This window comes from Neopelma chrysocephalum, unplaced genomic scaffold (assembly GCF_003984885.1).
Source record: "Neopelma chrysocephalum unplaced genomic scaffold, ASM398488v2 Primary Assembly neopelma1_67, whole genome shotgun sequence".
Lineage (NCBI taxonomy): Eukaryota > Metazoa > Chordata > Aves > Passeriformes > Pipridae > Neopelma > Neopelma chrysocephalum.
In genome coordinates, this window is record NW_020897726.1 from 3,179,188 (window position 1) to 3,205,369 (window position 26,182).

Consider the following 26,182-nt stretch of genomic DNA (forward strand, 5'->3'; position numbering starts at 1 on the left):
GACAGGAGGCAGCAGCCGCCGCCGCGTCGCCTTAACGCCATTGCGGCGGGGCGGGCGGCGGCGGGAGCGCGGCTGCGGCGGGCGCGGCGCCTCATCCTCCCCCGCGCCGCCGCCGCGGGTGTGCGCGCGGAGCCGTGTCCGTGCCCCGCTGCCGCCGCCGCCGCTGCCGCTGCCTGCAATGGCGTTAAGGCGACGCGGCGGCGGCTGCTGCCTCCTGTCAGGCGGGCGGCGGCAGCGGCCGCTCTGCGGAGAGGAGGCGCGGGGGCAGCGCTGAGCCGGGCGGTCGGGGGAGTCCGTCGCGGCTGTGGGCTGGGTAAGGCGGGGTGCGCGCTCGGAGGGAGAGGCGCCGGGCTCCGTGAGAAGCAGCCCTGGCACCGGGCTTTTGTTCCACGGGGGCGGCGGGCGGCTGCCCGGGCACTGCCCCGCCGCAAGGTGCTGCCGCCCGCGGCTCCTGCCCGGCGGCGCGGCACGGCACGGCTGCCCGAGGAGGAGCTGCCGCGGGGGCTCCAGCGCTGTCCGCTCGGGTTAAGTTTATTGCCTTCTGCGAGAGCGGCGGGTCTCGCCGAGAGCCGCTGCCGCGTGGCCTTTCCAGTCGCCCGTGGCGACCGGCGGGAGCAGGGCGCGGGGGCTCCGGGCGGTGGTACCGGCACCGTGTGTGCAGCGGGCAGAGCGAGGCGTCCCCGCCTCGGCGGGAGCGGCGGCGGCGCGGCAGGGCGAGGGCTGGGGAGGAGGGACTGAAGGGAAGGGACAGGGGTTTGGCTCTGGGTGACCGCCGTGCTGCCCTTCGCTGGGCTGCGGGGACCGGGGACGAGCCCCTCGGGCCGGGGGCGGGAGCGGGTCCAGCCCCTGGCTCCGTTTCTGCATCTCCGCGTTGGGCACCTCCAGGCTCCTCCAGATGTTAAAACCGCTGCCCGTGACAAGGGGCAACTTTCTCTAACGGGATTTCACTTTCTTTACCATGTCAGCTGAGGATGTTAACTTTGGGTGCATTTTTTTGAATTCCCTCGAGCTGATGTTTAATTTGCCTTTCTAAGCACATTATCTTTGATTGTATTTCTACCGATGTGTTTCTATGAGAGAGAGAGATTGTCTTGCAGTGGCTCACATTTCATGTCACATTGCCTTTCCTTTGCATGCATATTTGTGCCATGGTACTTGTGAATGATAAGATGTGATAATCTGTTCTTTCACTATGGAATGATGTCATAGATTGTAAATTTTTCAAAAGTCAATTTGAAAAAGTTTGTAATGGTAAGTTTTCGTGTGTCCGCGCAGGTTGGTTTTGGTTTTGGTTTTTTTTTTAGTATTTTTTTGTAAACGTCTCAAATAACAGTAAGTGGAAATTGTGACATTTAAAGTAAAAGTACCTGACATGGTTCAGAAAACCCTCCTTTCTATTGCAGGTTGAATCAGCCCTTGTTCTTGAGTCCTTGGTCGTGCTACTTTGTCGGAATTGACTGCATGTGTTTAGATATTTGCCTCCAGATCTTCTGTCGAGTATGTTCCTGCTGAAGGGCAGTGGCCTCTGAGGAAAAACACTCCTCAAGCAGAATCTCAGCTGTGACAAACTACTGAGAGTGGAGCCAGAGAAACTATGCAAGCAGGTTTTGTGGTCCTGGAGTAAACATGATGAAAACAGAGTCTTCAGGAGAAAGATCAACCCTCCGAAGTGCCTCTCCTCACAGAAATGCTTACAGAACTGAGTTCCAGGCGCTGAAAAGCACCTTTGACAAACCGAAATCAGATGGAGACCAAAAAGCGAAAGAGGAAGGGGAGGCCTCGCAGAGCAGGGGAAGGAAATATGGCTCAAATGTCAATAGGATCAAGAACTTATTTATGCAGATGGGCATGGAGCCCACTGAAAGTGCTGGAGTTGCCCCTAAAACCAGGGGGAAAGGTGGCCCTGCATCACCTCAAAGACGAATTAGGCCCAAAGAATTTGTAGAGAAAGCAGATGGTTCAATTGTAAAATTGGAATCGTCCGTCTCAGAAAGGATTAGTAGATTTGATACTCTCCATGATGGTCCTTCCTATTCCAAGTTTACTGAAACTCGAAAGATGTTTGAGCGAAATTCTCATGAAATGGGACACTCGAATCGCTATTCCCCAAAGAAAGAGAAAATCGTTTCCAACGAGCTTCCGGATGAGTGGTGTAGCTCCAAGTCTCACAGAGGCAGCACTGATTCACTGGACAGTCTTAGCCCAAGGACAGAGACCGTCTCTCCAACTGTGAGTCAGCTCAGCGCAGTTTTTGAAAACACCGACTCACACAATGCAATCGTTGTAGAAAAGTCAGAAAACAACGAAGAGTACTCTGTAACTGGTCACTATCCACTAAACCTGTCATCTAGTGTCACAAGTATCTCCTCCCCAGTTGCAAACCTTGAGGGTTTCAGTCCTTTGAAAGAGGCTAGCACATGGTCTCCCCCAGCCAAACAGAGTACAGGCGTGATGTCTGCTGAGAACTCTCAGCAAACTAACACACCTTCAACACCAAGACAGAAAGTGTCTACAGGCATTTCAGCAGGTTCAAAAACAACTGAAGAAATAAAGAAGAACACAGAGGCAAGTCCTGATTCTGTTGAGAGCTCTGCAACAGGTCAACAGGATTTGGTCAACGTGCTTGACGGTGAAAGACCTGTGGACCGCTGTTCTAGGAGTAAGTCAAAAACAGAGGCAGGAGTTTTGGTGCAACAAAAGGAACAGTCAGAAAATACAGAAGGTATCTTTGATCGACCCGAAGCTGCAGAATTAACAAGAAATGTAGCTTCAGGTGGTGATTTTGCCACAGATGCAGTTTCAGATGCTACAGAGTCCCATTATGATGAGACAAATGAAAAAGATGTGAATGAAGATGTGATTAATTTTCAGAGTTCCCACGTGTACATGCACTCTGACTATAATGTGTATCGGGTACGATCCAGATATAATTCTGACTGGGGAGAGACAGGTACAGAACAGGATGATTTAGATGACAGTGATGAAAATAACTGTTATGAACCTGATATGGAATATTCTGAAATTAATGGATTGCCAGATGAAGACGAAATCCCAGCCAACAGAAAAATACAGTTTAGCCGGGCTCCAATTAAGGTAAAATTTCTTATGGTTTCTTTTGCAATTGGTTAATTTTCAAATGCAGCTTTATTTGAAGGAGATTTTGACATTTGATGTCCTCTGTGAAAAAATTGTAGAGGATCTTTTGATACATGTTTTTATTGCAGTCAACCAGTGAACATAATCTTAAATGAAGGAAGGCAGCTGAGCTCTGATGAACTCGTGTAATTTCCTAGACTTCTTGGAAATTGAGAATGACAGCTGCGTTTGTGAAGTTTCAGAATTTAGCGTGCATGTTTTGACTTCCAAGACTGAACTGTAACCACATGGTGAAATGTCGATGTGGGTATTTGGTGGCCTTTGTGCTGCTTGTTTCATTTCATTTGAAATCACAGCTTCTTTAGATTGAATGGCTTTTCCTCAGCTCTCAGCAGATATTCTTTAAAGTACCTGTATTTAAAGACTCTGTCATGAAATAGAGTGGGATTCTGTAGTGGAAGACTGTTAATACTCTGCGTCTGTATTCTGTGCCATCTTTTCTAGTAGAATCGTCACTCTTTAAAACTTTAAAACAATATTTTCATAATGTGAGCTTAGCAATGAAAATCACTAAATCAATGAACAGAAGTTCCCCTATTGAAGTAATGTGATTTACAAAATCTGCATTTACACTGCATGTGGTTTAAGGAAGGGTAAGATGTATATTGTATTACGAAATTTTCATCTGAAGGAAGCAACCAGGTATTCACATCTGTTTATTGTGGGGTGGAGGGAGAAGAATTGTCCTGTGTTCTTCATGCTTTGAAAGACTGTTTTTTACACTGAAACAAAACATTCCAAGACAAGATAATGCATTTTATTTTGTTTTGTTAGTATTTTATTCAGGCTTGCATCATGAACCAAAAATTCTATGTGTTTATGCTCCCTCTAGATTATTCCCATAATTGAACTAGGTAGTTTTGTTGAATTTTGGGGAGGCGAAGTAGAGAAGATTTTCATTACAAAGAATTATGGAAGTTGTCCCTCCACTTCCTTCCCCTGCAGGCCGTACTAACAGATAAGATGATCTCGTTTCTAAAAGGTCTGCCAGTTGTTTATGATGGTTCCAACAAATGATAATCCAGAAAGTGACTCTGCTGATTTTATTCTTGTGTTGGTCAGATTTTTCTGCTGTTTCTGAAAGAGCTAACAGTGACATTCTTACTTCAGTATATTGTAGTTGTCTGTCTGAATCATACTGTCATGCCAAGTGCTATAAGAGCATTTTCTCAATTATTTAGTTATAAATCTTTTTCTTTTCAAGTTTTTCATGCTATGTTCATTTCAGATTACATATTATACAGTAATAATAACAGTCCATCAGGAAAATGCTCTAAAAGTCATTTGTGTAAATAATGAAAGAGTACATTTGTCATGGGTTTAAGCATAAAGCACTCTTAAAAGCTTATACCAAGTAAAATAATCATTGCTTTAATTATTCTAGCATCTTTATTGTAGATAGGAAGAAAACAGAATAAAAGCTGCTCTGGGGGTGAACAATGTAGGAGGGATTGAGAGGTTTGGGAGAGCCCCTGCTTTTTTGTCTTTGGTACCTCCAGTGCATGCAATCTTTTAGTCATGTGGGGAAGCAGAAGTGATACCATGTGGAAAGCTTGCACTAGGAGGAAGAAGTGTGTCAAAAGTTGTGGAAAATTAAAAGCTTCTTCTCGAGCCTTCCTCCCTTTTCTCTGCAATGCTCTGTAGTTCCCTTGGCAGTGTCAAGCGGTGTAAGCCCTGGCAGGCTGCCAGTGCCATCAGGTCACTGCTGGGCCACACTGCCGCAGGCAGGGACCCAGGAAGGGCAGCTGGAAGATCCCCTGGTGAGTCCTCGTGGCTTCTGAGTCTCTGGGCTCCTGCACTCCTTCTCCAACAGCATTGCCAATGAACTTACCTAGTAACTCCCTGTACCCATCTGTTAAGTGGGGATGATGATTGCTAATCGAATAGACAGCAACTACTTAAGAATTTTTCTGTTCTACACTATTTTGTGTATTAGTGGTTATAACTGGTTTCATTAATAATTTGCTGAATGTCACCTCATGCATGGTGTGATTGAGAGAGAGAGGAAAATATAAAGCAATGTAGGAGTATTTTCTGAACTGTTGAAAACCAATTTCTCTTTATGAAAATGAAGCAATTTGTACTTAACTACTCTGCTAGATAGTGGTGTGCAAAGTCCAACCAAAACTCTAGATGTTTAGTGCTGGTTTTGCAGTATTGTACCTTCACTCTCCTCCTGCAGGTGAGCTCTGAAATAATTAACAAAGTTGGCATTTTTATGTGTAACCTGTGAAATCAATGGGTAGTTATTGTAATAAAGTTGTTACTTGAAGGTCTTAGCAGATTTAGATAAACATCTTTGGACTATTTTTCTGTATGATTTTTCAGGTACACATGTTGAGGGACTTTTTGTCCCTCAAGGGGAAATGCTGGGGGGTATGAAAAGTAATGAAGTATAGGCAGAAGGATGAGACTGATAAAGACTGAATTCTGCTTGTCTCCCGAGCAGGAAGATGACCCAGTTATTGAGAAACTCACTATAAAACATTCAAGTCAATACATGCAGGAAATCCTACTCTGTTACAGTCTGTAATTTTGCTATCAGAGATCCCATCCTTCATGGGCCATTTGCTCTGGTCTAGGATTATGGGATATATTTGCTGATCTCGTCTCTGTTGAAAGTCCCTTTAGGAGTAGGTGACAGCCTAGGGGCCATTGCAGGCTTGGAGAGTTTCTAGGTATTTGGAGTGTGGCATCACTGATACGAGTTGTTCTGTGTGTCGGTGGGAGCTTTATCAACACTGGCCTGCTCTTGTGATGAGGTATTGTGTTTGTGCTCAGGGATAGAACTGAAGCTCTCCAAGGTGAGTGTAAGAGGTGAAAAAGATAAGTAAATGTGTTGAGGAAAAAATACCCTAGTTTTGCCAGGGATACTTTTCTACAAAAAAACCCAACAAAAAACCCCACCAAACCAGCAATTTGATGATTTATTGGTTTCTTTGTTGAGTTTTGCTGGATTTCCTGAGGGTTGGGTTGTTATGCCACTTCCCAAACACTGCGGGCTAATTGGACAAGGATTGCTAGTAGTGCAGAATTCATTATCTCCTGGCTTTCCATGCTCTAGCAAATGGAAATTTATTGATTGTCCAAATCATAGTCCTTTTTGAGATACACTTCCTCCATCCTGGGTACAATTAGAATGGAAGGGTAATGTTCACCTCTTCTCTTTCCAAGTCCAGAATTTCTGCTGTCTTGATAGCTGATGGCTGCATCTTCAGTTAGTGCCTGGATTTTGGCACCAGGTACACGTTAAACCATTTAAAGCTGTTAGCAGCAATTGGTGTCACCTGCTGAGTCTCGTTTTGCAACCTTCTGCTCCTCTGACTTGCTCCTACCAGCCAAGAGATTGGGTAGTATGTGATCAGACCGTATGGCAGACAGCAGGTAACTTGTGGTGCTCCATGGGATTTTAGCTCGAGCTGCTGCTGCAGTTTTCAGTGTTCCATAAAGCTTCCTCAGGATGCAGTGGTGAAGGGACATCTCTGCAGACCTCTGTAAGTTTTGGGGTAGATGGGAGAAAGGGTAACAGGAAGGAAGGTGTATAGCAAATGGCTCTTCCATGCTTCAGCTAATTCAGTACTAAGGGATTATAATCATAGTGCTTGTGCCTCATATTGTGCTTCCTCTCTTTTGTCATGCAGCATGACTGAATTTTATACCCCACAACACTTCAGTTTTCCAGATCATATTTTGTTCAGATGGTCTTCAGGAGCTGGAACTTGTGCTTCTCTTTGTCTCTCTCTCACCTTTGAAGACATTTTACCAGTGCTCTGACTGTAGTTCAGTGTAGAATACAAATGATATTTGCGTTTAAAGTTGTTTTGAATTTTTTTTTATGAACTATATGGTGATTTTTCTTATTAAAAATCAGTTCAAGGAATGAATCATTCTTTTAGTTATTCCTTATTTCTGTCACTAAAATCATAGAATCATACAACGGTTTGAGTTAGAAAGGATCTTAAAGATCATGTAGTTCCAACACCCCTGCCATGGGCAGGGACACCTTTCACGACAACACTTTGGACACTTCCAGAGATGGGACATCCATAATTTCTCTGGGCAACCTGTTCACCACTCTTGCAGTAAAGATTTTTTTCTAAATATCTAATCTAAACCTATTTTCAATTTGAAGCCATTCCTCCTTTCTTGTGAGTCTCCCTTCAGGTACTGGAAGGCTGCAATTAGGCCACCCCTCTTTTCCAGGTTGAAGAATCCCAATTCTCTCAGTCTTTCCTTGTTGGAGAGATGCTCCATCCCTCTGTCTTGGTGGCCCTCTTCTGCATCTGCTCCAACAGGAACATGTCCTTCCTGTGCTGAGGACTCCAGAGCTGGATGCAGCACTCCAGGTGGGGTCTCACCAGAGCAGAGTAGAGGGGCAGAATCACCTCCCTCGACCTGCTGCCCACACTGCTGGTGATGCAGCCCAGGATATAATTGGCTTTCTCGGCTGCAGATGCACGTTGCTGGCTCATGTTCAGCCTCTCATCCACCAGCAACCCCAAGTCCTTCTTAGCAGGGCTGCTCTTGGTATGTCCATCTCTCAGCCTGTATTGGTACCGGGGTTGCCCTGGCAAAACATGTTGAGGAATGTAAATAGTGGCGGAGAAAGAATGTGAAACAATCTGACACTAATTACTTTAGAAATATTTACTTTAAAATATCATTGTTGTTTGTCTGGTAAGCATCAAAATAAAGTATGCTGAAAACATTTTCAAATTTTAGTGTTAAAAAAAAGGATTTCTTTGCCTGATTAAGTGTTTAGTACTGTTTTCCCTGTTGCTGTGATGTTGATGAACTATTTTGGATCATAGGAGTCATAAGAGAAGATTACCCATCTGCAAGCATTGTACAGGCCATGGCTTCAAACTTGCCACTGCTTCTATTTGTGTTTTACTTAAGTGAATACTGAGTTGGATTTAGGTGATCTCCAGATCTTCCTCCCACCCTCAGTGAGGCTGTGATTCTATAAATAAAGTAGTACCAGTGCATGTTGGGATACTTGTTTAAGGCCAGTGTGGAAGATAGGACTTGCAGAAAAATCGTGAGGCTATGTTAGATTTGAAATGATTGCAGCATCTAAGAAATCTGTCCACTTTTGAATGGGTTAATTATGAAAGCTTACAGATAAAGAAAGATGTGTAGCTCTTTCTGAAATCGCTGAAAGAATATTTTGCTTTCCTTAAATCTGGTTCTCTACTCCAGTTCCTCTGTCCAGGTAGAAGCCTAGAAGATAAGAGAGCTAATGTGTATGTCTCAAACACCAGTAGCCAGATAGCTGTGGAATGTAGGATTGTTGGTAATAATACACTAAAGAATAGGATGTGGCTGGAGAAGTGGGCCATATGGACATAGGGCAGCACATTTCTGGGACAAATGTCCTTGTTCTGGCTCCTGGAGAAAAGCACTACACAATACACCACAAGCACGGGAATGAGATTGAGAAAGGGGGCATGGCATGTTGTCCAAAGGCTGAGCCAGTAGCGGGGGATTAAGGCCCCCAAGAACCCTCAAAGCCCTCTGACCCATTTGCAGAAAGGTATAGAAGATCAGACTGCACATGATAACTAATTTGTATAGGAAGCAAGAAACTTATCTCCAGGGCGGGGAACAGTTATCTGTAGAAAGTTATCTGAAGCCCAGGCATGTGCATACCCCAGGACCCTGGGCATCCCATCAGCTGTATAAATGCTGGAGCCAAGACTGGCAATCTTTTTCTCTCTTTCTTTCTCTCTTTCCCCCTCTGCCCCCTCTGCCCTTCCTCTTCCTCGCTTCCCTCCCCCCCCATTAACCCCCACTCCGTTCACTCTATACCTTTGTTCAAAACCCACTGCCATGTGCTTGTACTAGGAGATAGGGACTAACTTACACCAATTTCCATGCCAAGTGCATAATTTACTAATAAAACTTTGTAAGCTTTTGTGGACCCTCTGTCTTTTATTGTCCCTTTCAACCACTAGCATCTATGAATCTTGGGTACTCCTTCCCCGTAAGGGTGGGACACCACAGTCCATGCTTTGTTTGAATATATTACTGAATCTTATGCTGGTATTTGAATTCTGTAAAATGGGCAGCAAGTTTGTAATTTTTTTAATCTGTTGCCTTAAATCCATCTTTACTTGTGAAGTACTTTGACATACAGAGCTGTTGCTTGGGAAGCTTGGAATGTGTCTATTCTGCTACATAAAACGAACTTACACTTTTTTCAGGTATTGTCAACTCTGGGGAATTCTACTGATTTAAGCAGTAGTACAATGTGTTGTACTGCAAGGATTGTCATGCTAACTTTGATTATTTGTAAAAGTTAACAGTGTAAAAAAGCAGGTTCTTTGTTCTGGTGGTAGGATATATAGAGCATTTCTGGGACCTGTTCTCTTATTTCAGTTGCATTTGTTATGAAAGATCTTTTTATGAAAAGCAAACCTTTTATATATATTTTTCAGGGAAAGGAATGAGAAGTAAATATTAAGGATTCAAAGACTCATCAGTGGATGAGTCTTTCATACACAGTGATTTCAGGTGCCAAAGAGTTTTCTTGTATTAAGTATACATGGAATTATTGGAATACAGTAGATGGAATAAAGTTATTTGCCTACCACAATGTGCTGTGGAGACTTAAACTCTTGTATAGGTCATAATTTCCCTACTAATTCTAAAGATCAGTAATTCCTGGATGCAGTGTTCACACACAGTTCTTGAACTAAAAAGAAATAATGTTGCTTTAAAGTGGGTTTCATGAGCATGAAGGGCATTCTAGGATAACTGTTTGTAGAAACCAAGTTTGGATTGAATAATTGGCATCAGAGGTTTATATGGTTTCGATTGAAAGGGGTTTCCAGTTAAAGTTTTGGATTTCAAAAATGCAGACTGAGAAACTGTAGGGAAATGGTTTGAAATTAGTTGAACCAAAGAGCAAAGGGAGTTCTTTGATTCAGAATTAGAAAAAGCGCATAGGATTTGCATCTCAAGAAAAAGCAGAATACACAAGCAGAATGACTGCAGACCTAATCAGAAAAAAAGCCAGCCAAAGAGAACATCATAAGCTAGCCAAGGACTTGAAAGGAGTGGCAAAAGTGGTTGTTCAAAAAATGAAGAATGTCATAAGGTTCAGAAGCCTTAAATACGAATAAGAAGTTGCCAGAAATCAAGCTGAGTTTGACCTTGTAAAGGAAAATAATCCAAGCAGTAAAAAGCTATTTATCCATTAAAAATGAAATAAGAAAGGAAGCTGGGCATTATGCAGTGAGCATAAAGTTATGATTAGAGTTATCATCCCCAGTTTATATTACAATTTTGCCTTCATTTTTGGTGCAGTAGGTCATGTTGAACATGGAATCGGGATTAGGAGTGAAATAAATGTATACAGGTGGAAACTGTTACCATGGAAATTCATATAGTGAAATGAAGAAGAAACTTAGAAGCTCTTAGTGCTCAGGTTTGTATGGGGCTGGGTCAAAGAAGTTGTATTTTAGAAAAATCTTGTAGCAAACATTTCAAAACAAACAACACTAGCAAAATAGAGATAGTATTTAACTGCAGAAGAGCAAATGCAGTAGCTATTTTTCAGAGAGTGGAGAAGAGGTGGTTCTGGCAGCCTAAAAATTATTAATATTTTCTTTTTTTTATTATTTTCTGTAGCACAGCAATAGCAAACACTTTTAAAAGAATCAAAGGCAGGGTGGCAAATGGAATACATGTAAATGGATTTATCAGAGGTGGTATATGTCAGAATAAATTAGGATATGCCTTTGATAAGATAAAAGACCATGTTAAAAATTTCAGTAGTTCTGTCTCAGAAAGTTGGAGCACACTAATGACACTTGCTTTTGACAGAAAATAGGGAAGCCTTATCATTGCATAGGATTACGGTAAAATACGGGTGACTGGGAGGACTTGGGTAGTGTGAATGGATTTATGAGCTAAGAACTTTCATGGTAAACTAGTAACTCATTTGCAGGGGACAACTGCTAAGGAGAAAGTCACTCTGTGACTCGCTTGCACAGAATGACATCGCGGTGCGATGCAGCTGTGAGGAAGGGAAATGGCATTCTAGATACGAGGCAAAATATTTTGGAAGTGGTATGGAATTGTGGGTGTCATTTTATAACTCGCTAAGGAGACTTCATCTGGAACATGTCTACTGGATTCTGCTTAAGGCAAGTGTGTTTGCAGGAACAGCTTCAGCAACTTGGTGCTCTTATCTGTCTTTTTCTTGGTTAATTCTATCATAAAACAGGGACCTTAAGAAATTTGTCTTGGCCAGTGAGTGATAACAAAGCCTGAAAAAGAGCATAATTAAATCTCTGGAATATTCATAAAGAAAAGGTACCTGAAGACTTAGGGGCAGCATTCCACTTTTAAGGTGGAATTGAATGTTTTCCAACTAAGATTAAAGAATTGTAATAGCAGGCACTCTTTTCCTATGTTCCTAATAGACTACTGTGTTGTCTAATAGTGTCTGTTAGTCCTCTTAAGTGTTGCTATTTCCTTCAACACCGTTGAACTTGCAGGCCACAATAATGTATTTAAAAAAGTACCCAATATTTCTGTAGTGAAACAATACAAAGCAATAGCTGTTATTCTGTGGTGTCCTTTTTAATGTAGAAAGTGTTCTGGTGAGGGAAGCAAATTTTACTTCAGTTACTTACTAGAGTTGATTCAAGAGACCTACCGGATCACAGAGATACTTCCATATGATAAAGTCACTGGAAGGGGTGAATTCAGAATTTATCTCTGAGACCCACTTGTGTTGCATAATTACACATAGAGCTGCACTTCTTAGTCTGTGCATGTCTGTAACTTCTGATGTTCCTCCCTGCAGTTTCCATCTCCCTTAGTATTCAGTGCATAATCTCAAGGGCATAAGATGCTGGTTCACATTGAAAGGATATCTTTTAATATTCAGTCTATGCTGCATGTAGACCTAGGGACTTTTATTTGATAAAATACCTGTATTTCAAATTTACTATTCACATTATTTTTTTAAAAGCAATAAACTATGGAGGTTTTTAAGTCATGCTATCAAACTGCTTTCTAATAGATCTAGATCATGGCCTTTTTGATAAAAAATATCCCAATGCTTTATCTAGCCTTGTAATCATCTTTACATCTTTATAAAGTTGCAGTCATCTTTAAGATGGACTGTGACGTATTTAGGTACTGACAGACTTAGATTCCTTAGGTGTGTAGAATCTGACATACTTAAATATTTACCTGTTAGCTCAGCCTTCTCAGAAGCCCAAAGATATTTGCTCATTAATGTTGACTTGGGTGATTGCCCAGTAGATTTCATTGTGTTTAAGCAGAATACTCAAATTATTTTAATACTGTATTTTCGCAAGGGCAAACCAGAGAGACCTCATTAATCCACAGGTTTAGAGCACTCTTGAAAAAGATAATTTAACAGTGCGGCAAAGTGCACTAACACAAATGAGAATGTTTCAGTATGATCTTTGATATGAAGAGACTGCCAGACCGTGTAGCTCTTTATTCCCCTTTGCCCAGCATTTTCCTCTGAAGTATTTGATCAGTTTTATCTCCTCTCTATTAGTAGGTTGACTGAAAACTGCTTTCTTGATGTTTTGCACATTTCTTTCATGTTGATATTTAAGGTGTGGTGGGAGGGAAATACTATTAAACAGAGGGGCTCTTTTTTTCTTCTTTTTTTTTTCCCCCCTCTCTTTCTCTCTGTATGGCCAGTAAAGCAGTCTCCAGGCTTAACAGCTGTAGATCCAAAGTAACTGCTGAGACTTACTGTGATTTACTGCAAGTGCATGACACAGTCATTACCAGTAAATTTTGACCATTAAAAGGGGAAGTTATGCCTGACCAACCCCATAACCATCTACAATGAAAATGACTGACTTGATAGGAGAGAGCAGTGGATATTGTCTACATTCACTTCAGTAAGGTTTTTGACATATTATATTCATAGAGAAGCTTGTTAAATGGGGGCTGGATGAGCAGATAGTGAGGTAGATTGGAAACTGGCTGAAGACAGAGGTGGGAAGACATAAGCTTCATGAAGTCAACAGGGAGAAATGCAAAATCCTGCACCTTGTGGGAGAAAAGTCCTATGCATCGTTATATTCTGGAGGCCGCCCAGTTGGTGGATCCTCTTCAGCTTTTCAGAAGAGGATCTGGGGTCCTGGAGAACTCCCACGTGGAAGTTGAGCCAGCAAAGCACCCATATAGCAAGGAAGACTAATGATGTTCTGGGCTGTGTTAGGATGAGTGCTGCCATCAGGTCGAGGGAGGCAATTCGTCCTCTGCACTCAGGACTGGTGAGGCCACACCTGGAGTTCTGGGTCCTGTTGTGGACTCCCCAGCACAAGAGACTGGAGAAAGTCCAGTGAAGGCCCATGAAGATGATTACAGCTCTGGAGCATCTCTTCTGTGAGGAAAGGGTGCGAGAACTGGGACTGTTCAGCCTGGAGAAGTGAAGACTCGAGGGTGGTCTTATTAATGTATATAAATACTTGAAGGGAGGATGCAGGATCTTTCCAGTTATGCCCAGTGACAGGGCCAGAGGCAATGGGCACAAACTGAAACAAAGGAGGTTCCTTCTGAACATCAGGAAACACTTTTTCCCTGAGAGGATGACTAAGCACGTACAGGTTACCTAGAGAGGCTGTGCATACTCCATCTTTGGAGATACTCAAAAGCTGTCTGGGAATGGTCCTGGACAAGCAGTGCTATGCTTGAGCAAGGGGCTTGGACCAAATGACTTTCATAGCTCCCTTCCAACTTCTACCATCCTGCAGTTCTATGGCTTAAATCAGAGAAAAATTATTTTTCTGATAGTGAACTTTGGCAAAGGAAGCAGCTAAATTGCATCCAAGATGAATTCTTTTACTTTTATTATTTGTAAAATATATTAAGTGACCTCTTATATAATTTATCAAGTTCTAAGAATGCATGGTTTTGCAAATCCAGGGGTTGTGCAGCAATTCCAATAGGTACGATTGTAATAGGTAATGTTGTTTAAAGATATATGAGCATTTTAGCAAGAATTCATTGAATATAGCTTGAAATTTTACCTGTACTTACAGATAATTAAGTTTAAGGATTGATAGTAGACTTTTAATGTTTCTTCTTAATGAGAGGCCCACGACTGTCAATCAAAAGAGCTACCTAATAAAGGATTTTAAGGGGTTTTTTTGGACATATTGTATACATGAGCAGATTGACCTAACTTATAAGTAACATTTAACAAAATACAAAAATTTGGGGTGAAATATTTAAACAAATATTATGAGTTAAATATTTATGATTATGGGGAAAAATTTCAAAAGGTCTGTACAAAAATAAAACTGTTGAGGAGTAGTGTTCATTTGCAGCAGAGGCAAAGCCCTCTAACATTTTGCATTTAGCAGTAGCTGAATTCTGTATGACTGTTGCTGTCCTACAGCTGGGTAAGCCTTGGTTGGGATGAGAACGTGTTCTGAGTGCTCAGTTGAGTCCAAGTACTCAAAAGCTGTGGTTAAACTGGTAAATAATCCCATACTGTGCTGTACACCTTCAGTGAACTTTGTAAAATATACTGAGCTGCTAATTTTGTCTAGTTTATCTATGAAATCTTTCTGATAATTATAGAGAGAGGTGTTTTGCTGGTTTTGTAAAGCTCAAGAACTCCCAGAAGATAGGCCAGTATGTATGACTGAATGTGACCAACAGCCATTTATAAAACATGAGAGGGGTTAATGAGAAGTTTTTTTGAGTAGCAGTATGAGTAAAGGGAATAAAAGATAGTGGATAGTACAAAATAAATTGTTCTTCACTCCTTTGGCTTAAAAGTGGTTCTATTAAAGCGAGCCTCTTGTTCCCATAGATGATTTATGTTATTTATTTTATTTTTCTAGTGCAAAGGGTCACTTATGTCTCTAAGCCCTGTAGTTAATCCATGCCATTAAGAACTGCAAGTTTCTGAGCTCGAGAAATCTGGATTTAGCTTGAGAATGCTGTGCTGCTGGAAGCTAAATCCAGCCATGAGAACCATGGGTGTTTGGCAGGGGTGGTGGCAGGGCAGTGGAGTCTCCTACCCCAGCTGGGTGATGGGGTGGGAGTGCAGGCTGGGTCGGAGCCTGGTCAGCACCCAGCACTATTGCCTGGCTGGATCCTGCACGAGCTTTCATAAGCCAGTGGTACTCGGTAGCACTGCACTTGCAGCATTTTGGTTTCCAAGAAGCCGTAGGGCAGGTTTGTGGCCTTTTTTTAAGAGCTAACCACTTCCATCTGCGTCACTAGTCCCTCAGTTAGAGCATTATCCAAAATAGGAGTTGAACCCTTTCTTCTGGCCCCCTCCCTCTGATTGATTCTGGACACTTCCAGGGCTGCTGTTTTCTGATGGCCTAGGACATAATTTCCTCTTTTATCCTCAGTTTGCTTGTTTTCTAGGGCTGCATACTTGACATTTTACATTACATTAAAAACTAGAAAAGAAAACAAACAAACTTTCTTAATTGTCAGTTTATATTTTTTTCATTGTTTTACATAGAGCATATTCATCACTCAAGAGTGAACATTTTACTGTGCTACATTTTTTCCACCGAGTTTATTTTGTTGCGGCATTATATGTGGATTTTGTTTATTGTATTTTATTATTTCTAATAAGTGAATAATGTGTGAATATATAGCTTCATATCCATAAAGACTCTGTAAATGCTGTTCGTTTTCTGGTTCTTTTTCTCTCTGCAGATCTTTCTGATCTCATGCTTTGCTTTTGGTAGCTTGCTTCGTTATTGTGTGAGAGACAACAAAATCTAGATGTGCCATATGTTCTGTTCCTTATTTTCCTTAAAACTGTTGCTGACACCTGAGAGGAGAGAAAGTGTTTTCTCTGGTCTGTGTTGTGTGGAGTATCTGCTTCATTTGGCCAATTTATAGGCAGATCTGCTGCTGATACTTTTTAGAAGATACACTTATACACCTAGAAAACTAAGAATTAAAAGAACTAACTTATTTGTGTATGAAGATACTTGACTAATAACATATTGCAGTGGTAATTCATCAAGAGGCTTTGAAAGATATATCTTTGTCTTAAAAATTCTGTAGTTTATATTTACATGGTAGACATAATGCTTCCAAGCGTGTGGGGCTTGCTTTCACTGAAAGAGTTTTTGCAATGTAGGGCAAACATGCCAGGAGGGTGTAGCAGAAATGTCTGTTAAGAGTAAGCATGGTATGACTTCTCTCTGGTATTAGGTATTTTTTGTTCTCTTTTAAACAAGAGTGGTACTATAATCATGAAATACTAGATCAAATTCTTTGTCTTTTATTAACACTGGAATTCCAAGATACAACATCACTCGGTGATTTGCAGTATAGTAGTTGTCATTTAATGACTGGCTTGGATTACTTTGAAAATAAAGGTAAAAATGTCTCACTATCTGAAAAAAACACCAGCAACAGAAGAAAAGGAGGACTGTCCCTCATACCCCTTTCAGACTTCAGATTTTATTAAGCTCCTAAAGTGCAAAAAAAATGCAATTGTGTGATAAATTAAATTTGAAATACCTTACTTTGAATTAACTGCTTCTGTTCATATCTGTGTTTGTATATTTGGTGTAGCCATCAGTGTCACCATCAGAAATAAGATATTTTTGGGACTCCCAGACATTGTGCAGCCCTTTTTCATGCTTCTGTCATGAACTTGATCAGTAAATTAGTTTAGTAGTACTGATAGCAGATTTCCAGGAGTTACACCACCGACTGATTCAGTTCACTGAACTTGCATGCAAGAATTCCTGAGGGCCCATGAATGGGTACCAAACTGAACTGCACTGTTCTATAGTGTGCAAACTATACTGCGTAGGAATGGCAGACAATGGTGCCAGAAACCATCATTAAAACATCACTAAATCACTTGTCATTTTCTGGACCATTTGGTTAGCCCATTGGGAATAAAAAATATGATATCAGCATGCACTTAGAGCAGCTGGACAGATAGGATTATGGCAATGACATGAAGAAGTGCATAGATACTAATTTTTCTGCTCTTACAATGCATTTGGCAGTGTTGAACAGATTGGGCATCAGGAGAGCTGCAAAACTGACAGACAGTGCTTCCTTTTCTCACAGATCTGTGGCAGCAAGTAAACTCAACAGAATGGGAAAGTTTGGAACAAACAACTTCAGAGAGTGGTGTAATGCAGCAAAATAAGGTGGCACTTAATGTCAAAAAGCTTGTCAAATTGAGGTGGCTTAGGGGAATTTTTCTTAAAGATGGAAGAATAATTATGATTATTAGAAGGTGAGGGGGAACCATTGCATGAATTGCTAGTGCGCTTGCCACCTGTGTTAAAAGCCTAGCAGTGAGATTGTAGGGTATTTTTTAGCTAAGATGATAACAATTGTGCACCTTTTTTCTGTGCTTTGACTTTGTTTTCCCAAAGCAACCAGCCCTGGGAATTGCAGTCTGTTATGCAAGGAACCTAAAACAGTGCACTGAACATGTAGTCTGCTGTCTAATTATACTAAGTGCTGGTGGGGATGGTCTCTTCATCCCCTTAAAAGAATTGTGTCAGAAAATGTCTGCTCCAGGTAGATCTTTAATGAAACCATGAACAGATACTTCACTGGAAACAGTTTTGATATCTGTTAGTATTCAAAGAGATGCAAAGCTATTTTACTAAGAAAGCCAATAACTTTCAGTACTTTAGATCTATAACTAAAAAAAAAAATCCTGCACTTTGGGTGACAGTTTATAACAAGTGGCATCAGCTTTGTCAAAGAGGGTGTTGTGCCTTCAGTTGACAGCAGTTCTAGAGTTTAATTACTAGTCAGTGAGTCTCCTTTGTGTGACCACATCTCACCTTTCTAAGCCGATCAACTTTATACTCAGAAAAACTTTGCTAGTGCTTAATGGAATTTCTTACTTACTGATCATGGAAGGCATGTATATCATCTTGTGAAGGCTGGCAGCTTTCCAGGTGTGTTGCAAATCTGTAATAAAATTTTATAAAAAACTTTGGCTTGTCCATACAGTTAATAAAAGAGCTTGAAGAAGGGATAACCATCTTTGGAAGATGTGCTAAGGAAGGGGACTCAGACCTCCATAATTTTCTAGAGGAGCATCTACCTAAAGACTATGCTGTAGGTTACATTGTGTTCTTCTATCCTTTTGGTTGAACATGGGACCAAAAGAATTGTCTGTACAGGGTGAACTTGCAGGTCCTTGCACGACAAAGAACACAGGAGCAAATATGATCATGTAGCTTAATATTTAGACCATTCCCCTTTGGCACTGAGGGCAGCTTTGGGATCTGAGATGTGCTGCTATTAGATTTAAAAAGAGATTCTTGTATGTAAGGGGAAATTGAATATTAACTCCCACATATTGGGTGAGTGTTATAAGCACTTGGCCTTTTATATGAATTGCACCACTGTTATCTCTTCCTCTCCTGGATAAGCTTTCATGAAGAGAGTTAGATCATGGTTTTTTTGATCAGATACGACAGTTGCCTGCCTTCAGGAGGCAATTTTAGGCTTTGAGCCCTGAGTAAAGGAGGCATCTGTGTGCACTCTTATTAGGGCTGTAAGCTGGAAGAAGTCAGGAAGATTGCAGTACTCAATAAATTGATTCTTGACTCTAGGGAGGGCCTTGGTCAATGTTTGTGCATACTTTGTGGAGCACCACCCTTAACACAACTTCATTTCCCTTTGGATTTTGTGAGGATTTTAACTGCTCAACTTCAGGTTTTTACTTTAGTCAATACATAAATGTGGTGTTTTCCTTTGACCAGTTGATAAGGCCATAAGTACTTTACTGAATTGCAATCCCCAGTTAGTGTAAACAGATAGTATTTGTTTCTTAAACCAGACTCTTCTTCTGGATGCTTTTCCATCCTGTTTTCTTCAGTCACAATATCAGTTGAAACCTGACTTTTTTTTTGGGTTGTCTCTCCCATTATGCTACTTGAAAGTGGTGACTGGGAGGTGAGAAAGGCTAACATTTAACTTCACTACTCTAAAGCAACTTGAATGTCAAGCATTCCCTAGGGGGGAGGATAGGGGGAGAGATAAATAAAACATCAATGAATAAAGAAGCTAGAATATTTTAAAACCAGGCTAAGCAGGATAGGCTTTCTTTTTCATGTCTTGAAGACATGGGCAGGGCCTTATTCGCTTTGTGGCTAGAATGTCTCTTTGTCTGCATAATGAATATAAATAAGCACAACAGATAGTAGTAGGGAGGGAAACAGTCAGAGGAAGATGAAATAGTGCTCAGTTATGCAACAGGGATTAGTGGAAGAGAGAGGAGTAGAACTAAAACCTTCAAATTTTAATAGAAAATAAAAATTGTAAACCAGCTTTTGAGGAATCTTATGATGCTGATGAATTGATGTCATAATACTACAGAAAGAAAATATTATCCGCTGTTTACAACGTGTGCTCACTGACCTATGGGTAAATGAGGTTGAGGTACAAGTGAAATCTGGGGAAAGAGCCTGTGGCTGCAACCACCCATGTTGGAGCATTTGCCTCCTGCCTGCACCGCTGCTCTCTCCCTTCACCATTTTGATTTGAGAGAACTTGTTTGTGGTCCTCAACATCTCCAAAATACACCTCCCACATTGTCGTAGCTCTTTACTAACTGTGAAACCAGGTTTCAGAAATTGTGAAAAGGTGTGTAGTGTTCTGTGGACAGAACTGTACCTCCCATGTAACTGGCTGACAAGAGTGGGTTTGTTGTCGGTGATATATCTTCCGCAGAACTGAAACTGAAATTACTATAGAGGAAGTAAAGGAAAGCAGCTTCAACCCATGCTTTGAGTTCCTAGTGTTTTTGTGATAGTGCTGACTTTATTCTCTGCAGCAGTCCAATGTGACTTCATACTTGCTTGAAAATATTATCTGTCATGGATGTAATTATATGCTTGGCCAATAGAAGTTGGAAACAAATTACAGTTCCCGGAATCTGTTCTCCTTTCATTTCTATTGTGCTATCAAGCTGTGTTCTGGAAACAAGAGATTTAAAGGTGGGGAGACTGCCATGGGGAATATGTGTATATATAGTGCTGCAGGCAGCAGTATAAATTAGATGTACCTGAATTAAAATTAAATAAGACAGGTTGGTACCATAAGCAGTCTAGTTGTAACTGTTTGATGCCCAATAAAAGACTAATTTACTTCCCAATATAGTCATAAATTTTGTCTTATTTTATGTACTACATAAAATAAGCCAAGTAAGTTTTCCTTACTGAGACAGCCTCTCCAAATGCTAATTGTTGATGGATGGTTACAGAATTTGCTAATAATTATATACTCCTCACAACAAGAGATTGTGAACTTATTTGATGCTTTCACAGAGTTTTATTTATGGTAATTCAAGGATGTAGTTTAGAAAGCTTTCTGGATGAGACTGAGTATCTGGGATCCTGTGTGCAACTAAAAAAATGCCAGTTCTCCACATACCAGAGGAGGCGAGCACAGACTTCTGGTAGGCTTTTTTCAGGATGCAACATTTGAAGAATAAGAGATTTTTCTCTTACATTTGGAGGTGATGGCGGGTTAATCTATATGTCATTCTGTTGAGGGAGCTCTATGTTGGTTTATGTCTTTTACAGATGGTGGCCTTTTTTTCTTTTTCCTGTGGTTGTTTAGAGCATGTTTACACAGCAAGTGTGGTGACTCTTCCTGTGCTAACCTACAACTGAAGGTGCTGGGAGGCTTGATGCAGAGATGTTAAGCTAACATAATTATTCCTTCCTGTTGTGAAGCTCTCTGGACTTCTAGTCTTTTAAGTACCTTCCAGGATGATAAGACCTAGAGGGGTTTTTTTGTGCTACTGTGTGCTATAGACTTTGATTTGTTTTTTTTGTTTTGGTTTGCTAAATTGTGGGCAGGTGTGGGACAGTAGAATCCTGCTGTTGGTGAGCCACATAAGTTAGCACCTCACCCCAGTGCAGTGAAGTCTCCCTTAGCCAAGCTGAAATTTTGGGGTTTGGTATTGAGGATTTTTTCTCTGTGTGCATATCTTAAGAAAATGTATTCTTTATTGTGTTCTGTCAGTGGTTGTAAGAGTCATTATATAATGTGGAGGATTTTGTCTTTGAATCTGCAGAAGATATTTTTGCCATCATGTGAGTCCATCTTGCTTATTATCAAACATTTTCTAGTACTGAAAATTAAGGAATTAGTACACAAGAAGCATGTAATGGCATATGATAATTTTATGTGGTCTAGGACTATTTACACTGAGTGTTTCGGTTTATATTCTATTTATTTGGTTTATATTCTATTTCAGTTTCTATTCTATTTCAGTTTATATTCTTACAGCAACCTGATGAATTTTTGCAGTAGATGATGGTGTTTCCAGTTGAGAAGCAGCTTACAGGATTGAGCTCTGAGAAGTATTTCAGATATTATGAGCTGGTCTTTTCTCTCTCAGCCCTTTTCCAAAGCTTTCAGAAATGCTATTTGGAGCACTGAAGAATAAAACTAAAATAGTTTTCCACAGTATAGTATAACAAAAGTGAATCCAAGTGAATCAATTGCATATAATATGCCACACTGATGTATTTAAAATAAATAAAATCAACTACCTAATGTAGGCCCTGACAAAATCACAAAAATTTTACCCTCATGTGCCCTCCATGTTGTGTCCTTGGGCTCTGGCTACATGTCAGAGTTTCTGCCCCATCTAGGAAATAGCAGATGCTTAGCAGCAACTCAGCACATTTTTCAGAAAGCCGCTCTTCCACCTTTGGAGAAGAAAATGGTCCTCCCGTCCCTATGCAGACTGGTAGTAACTTACCTGTTTTGGACACAAAATCATAATTTTTTTCAGACTGACTGTGTGTATATTCGTATCTTCAGTTAAAAACCTTGCCTGACAACGTGTTATTCATGTTTTGCCTTGAATTCAAATTTTGGTGTGGATTGATACTGCAAATGGATATATGTTGTGCAATTTGTGCAGGAGGAAAAAGCAAACAGCATCTAGAAGGTACTATGTAAGGCCAGCTATTTTTACTTCTCTATATTATGTTTTAATTTGCTCTAAATTATGGGTTTCTCTGTGACTGAAACACTTGTGCCCTCTGGTTTTCACAGTCAATTTAGATATTTGCCGAATCATGACATCCAAATAAAAAATTGCAAATATCAAGTATTTAAGTACTGTATTTAGTGATAATTAGGTTCGCACATATGAAATAAATGTGAATAAGCGAAATATTTTTCTGTGTTGTTACCTAACTGTATTTCTAGAAATTGCATTGCCTAAAGTTTTAAACCTGAAAAAAAACCCTCTTATCACGCTTCAGAAGCTCACCTATTTTCAGTGGCAGTTGTAGTGGAACTAAACTGGGGACCTGTGGAGGCCTAAAACTCATACTTCTGCCATCTCAATAGTTTTGAACACTTTCCAGATTTCCTGTTGCTGCTGAGATCTGTATCCCTGGTTTACCATACCTGATAGCCATGCGGCAGAAAGCTGGGAGGTGGTCTGGATTGCATGAGTGCTGAAGGGCTCAATCTCGTGCTCGTGCTTGTACTGTTAAGGGAGGAGTGTCATCTCCTCTGGCCCCATAGCAGACACCATTCGTGAACATTAGAAACACGATTCTAAACAGTCCTATTCCACTTTGTGTAAAATAAGTAGATCTTAGGCTTATCTACATAGCTACAGTTCAGCAGCCTCTCTTCTGTTTCCATATTGTGCCTCCTAAATGTTTTGAGTTACTTATCACCCTGATGGCTTCCCCATGGTTAGTCCAGTTGCCTTGGAAACTAGTTCGCCCCCACATCTAATCTCTGAACTGATGAAATAATATGTACTGCTTGCAAATGAATTTGAAAAAAGCTTTCTCCTGTCTTAATTGAAGAATGTTAATCTCTTTGTTCCAGAAGTATCAGAATTTCAGAGGGTTCAAGTAAAATGTTTTACTCACTTTTCATTTTCATCGTTGAAAACCTGGCAAAGAGAATTAACCTTATTGCATATTTTGAAGAAGATGTAAATATCTCTTGCAACCAACTGCTTGCAAGTAAAAATTTAAAAAAAAAAATGAAGAGGCACAAAGCTGTTTTCCTAATAGGTGAGGCTAATTTATGCAGCTGTTGAATCAGGGTAGCAGCAGCATTTCAGTGAATGATGCTTGTTCAGAAATGTCTTCTTGTACAGTTGTGCATAGCTGCTGCACAGTGGCAAAGAGGCGATGAAAAAAAAAGGAAGAAAAAGAGACTAATTTTTTCTTGTTAGTTTCTTCTTTAGTTTTCATTGTGTATTTACTGGTATTGTGCTGATCTCCACGCTATTACAATTTCAATTTTTAACTCACATAACAAACTCTAGAAGTTTTTTCCAGTTTTGTGGTCACAACATAGAAACTGATTTTTCTTATTATCTTCTAGTAATTTATCCTAATTATATAAAGATTTATGAAACTATTTATATTTGGGATGTAGAAGTTGAAAAAGAGAATAATATTTTACTTTCAATGTAAACACTTATCTGTTATTTCTAGGGACCTTTCCTGAAAATTAAACTAAGAGAATGCTCAATTTGCCGCCAGATTTCATTGTGGTGTCATGTTTTCTAAGCAGAACTATCTATGCTTTTGTCTACCAGTGTATTTAAGATGATGCTTTTTGACAGTTTTTATAATAGCAAAATCATACATTGGATGACATGAGAGATTTTTTTAAAAGTAATTCATAATTTTAAGTGTATAGTGAATTGTAATAAAAATATTTTATTTGCACTGGTACAATAAGTCGTTGATCTACAGTTTTCTCATTCATGTATTTTTTTTTTCAGTATGGTCATCTGCTTCTCCCTCTTTTTGACACATTCAGGTCATTGAAGCATTTCCTGAGGGTGATGAGGGCTTTCATATATTGTTAGATATGTTTATTGCAGAGTTCAGGTAAAAAATTTTCATCCTGAAAATTTATATAGAGTCAAAAGGGTTCTAGAATTTTTAATAAAATATTTTTCCCCCTAAAGATTCATCAAGTTTGAAAACTGCTTAATTGGGAGGAAAAACATTAGAAGCAGGAGTTATAGAATTAGCTGAAAAGAACTGCAGTTTTCCTTGTTTGTAGTCTACTTATGGTTACCTGCTAAGATTTTAATAATTAGAGACCAAAGATTTGGAGTTAGGATTTGATAAGATATTTTATTAGGGTTCATAGAAAAACTCTTAAAAACTTAGGGTGTTGATGGAAAGTGTGTGTAGAACCTATTATAGTGAATCAATTCCTTTTTTTCTGGATTCCTCTGGGAGAAAATAAGTGTGTGGAATGCATGACTTGTACTTCTTTGTTACCTGGGAAAAACCCAGGATGGCTGAAATCAGAGGAAAATGTGATAGATTTTTAGTTGCTGTGGATTTACACCGTAGCAGATTTAACTATGTTAATTTTTATCTACTAAAGTCCTGAATATAGATGGAATGTTTTCCAGTGCTTTAAAAGCATTTACAATAAACAAGAAGATCATCAGGATTAGTTAGCATAGATTCACCAAGGAGAACTCATGCTTGACCAGCCAGCTACCACTTGTGATGAAATGACTGGCCTGGTAGATGAGAGGAGGGCAGTGTGTCTTGTCCAGCTTGACTTTATTCAGGCTTTCAACACTCTCCTCTAACAGCTTCACAAAGAAGCTGATGAAGTGTGGGCTGGATGAGCAGACAGTGAAGTGGGCTGAAAATTGACTGAATGACTGAGCTCAGAGGCACGAAGCCAAACCGGAGAACAGAAACTAGCAGTGTACCCCAGGAGTCAATACTGGGCTGGGTCTGATGTAACACCTTCATTAATGATGGATGATGGAGCAGAGTGCACGCTCAGCAAGTTTGCTGATGTCACAGATCTGGGAGGAGTGACTGATAGGCCAGAGGGTCATGCTGCCATCCAGGGGGACTTCGACAGGAGAAATTGGTGGACAGGAACTTTGTGAAGCGCAAAAAGAAATGCAGAGTCCTGCACCTGGGGATGTACTCCGTGTGTTTGGGGCTGCCCATCTGGAAAGCATCTGTGCAGAAGAGAACCAGGGGGCCTAGTGAACACTGATTTGAACATGAGCCAGTGGTGTGTCATTTGTGTGTACCTAAGGAGAAAACTGTTTTGCTGTGTCACTGAACACTGGTACAGGTTGCCCAGAGAGACTGTGAAGTGTCTGTCCTTGGAGATATTCAGAAGCTGTCTGTTCATGGTCCTGGGCAACTGGCTTTAGGTGGACCTGCTTGAGCAGGGAGGTAGGACCAGATAATCTCCAGAGGTCCCTACCAACATCAACCATTCTGCGCATCTGTGACACTTGTTTGGAGCATTTCTGTAACTTTAGTCTAAAGAGATAACAGTGATGGGGGTTTTTTTCTTTCAGTGCTGTAGAATTGTAAATTAGGTAAATTGGGCAAACAGGTCACGTCAGTGAGTAGAGCAGTCATGCCAGTGAGAAACTACTGAATAGATATTCCTGAGAATTGAAGAATGTTTTTACCAGTGATGCTGACCAAAAAAGCAACTCTGAAGGTAGCTGATTATGTAAAATTTGGAGATGTAAGCAATATTAAAAAAGAAACAGTTGACCTTTAACAGCTGTGAGATTACAGTCAGTCAGAAGGGCAATGGAGTCATGTACTTTTGGGTTTATGACTGACACCTCCTGGAAATTCAGGAGAAAGGAGGAAATGTCTGGATTCACTGTTGATCATAGAACTAGTACAATTAATGTACTGAGGTTACGTGGCCACGTATTAAATATGTGTTACAAGAGATACAGTGAGGTATTTTTACTGCAGGTAGTGAAGTTCTGGGAAAACCTAACCTGATGGGCTGTTTACAGTTCCGATGTCTTGCCTTTAAAAAAACTTTACTTTGCGCTGGAATGTATGAGAGGACAGAGCTGACAATAATGGGATCCAAGAAAGCTGTGAGTGAATTTAGGATGTAAAATAGAGGACAGTTGTCACCACCAGAGCAGTGTGGCTTGAATCTTCGTATTGGGATAGAAGGCATATAACAGTATTAAGGAGGACTTCAGTAAATACATGAAAGAGATTATAAAGTACCCTGC

At 40.5% G+C, this 26,182-nt stretch overlaps 1 protein-coding gene across 5 annotated transcripts in view; it reads left to right on the forward strand.

The window, feature by feature from the left end:
* Positions 1-217: 217 nt before the first annotated feature.
* Positions 218-26,182, forward strand: part of PPP1R9A (protein phosphatase 1 regulatory subunit 9A) — a 135,198-nt gene continuing 109,233 nt past the window's right edge. For 3 of the 5 annotated variants that reach the window (XM_027684797.1, XM_027684798.1, XM_027684799.1), the window contains exons 1-2: positions 218-313; positions 1,404-3,093. In XM_027684797.1, coding sequence (XP_027540598.1) covers positions 1,627-3,093 — 1,467 coding nt within the window. In that variant the 5' untranslated portion in view covers positions 218-313; positions 1,404-1,626. The remainder of the gene's footprint in view (positions 314-1,403; positions 3,094-26,182) is intronic. The other 2 variants (XM_027684800.1, XM_027684801.1) reach the window with 1 other exon arrangement.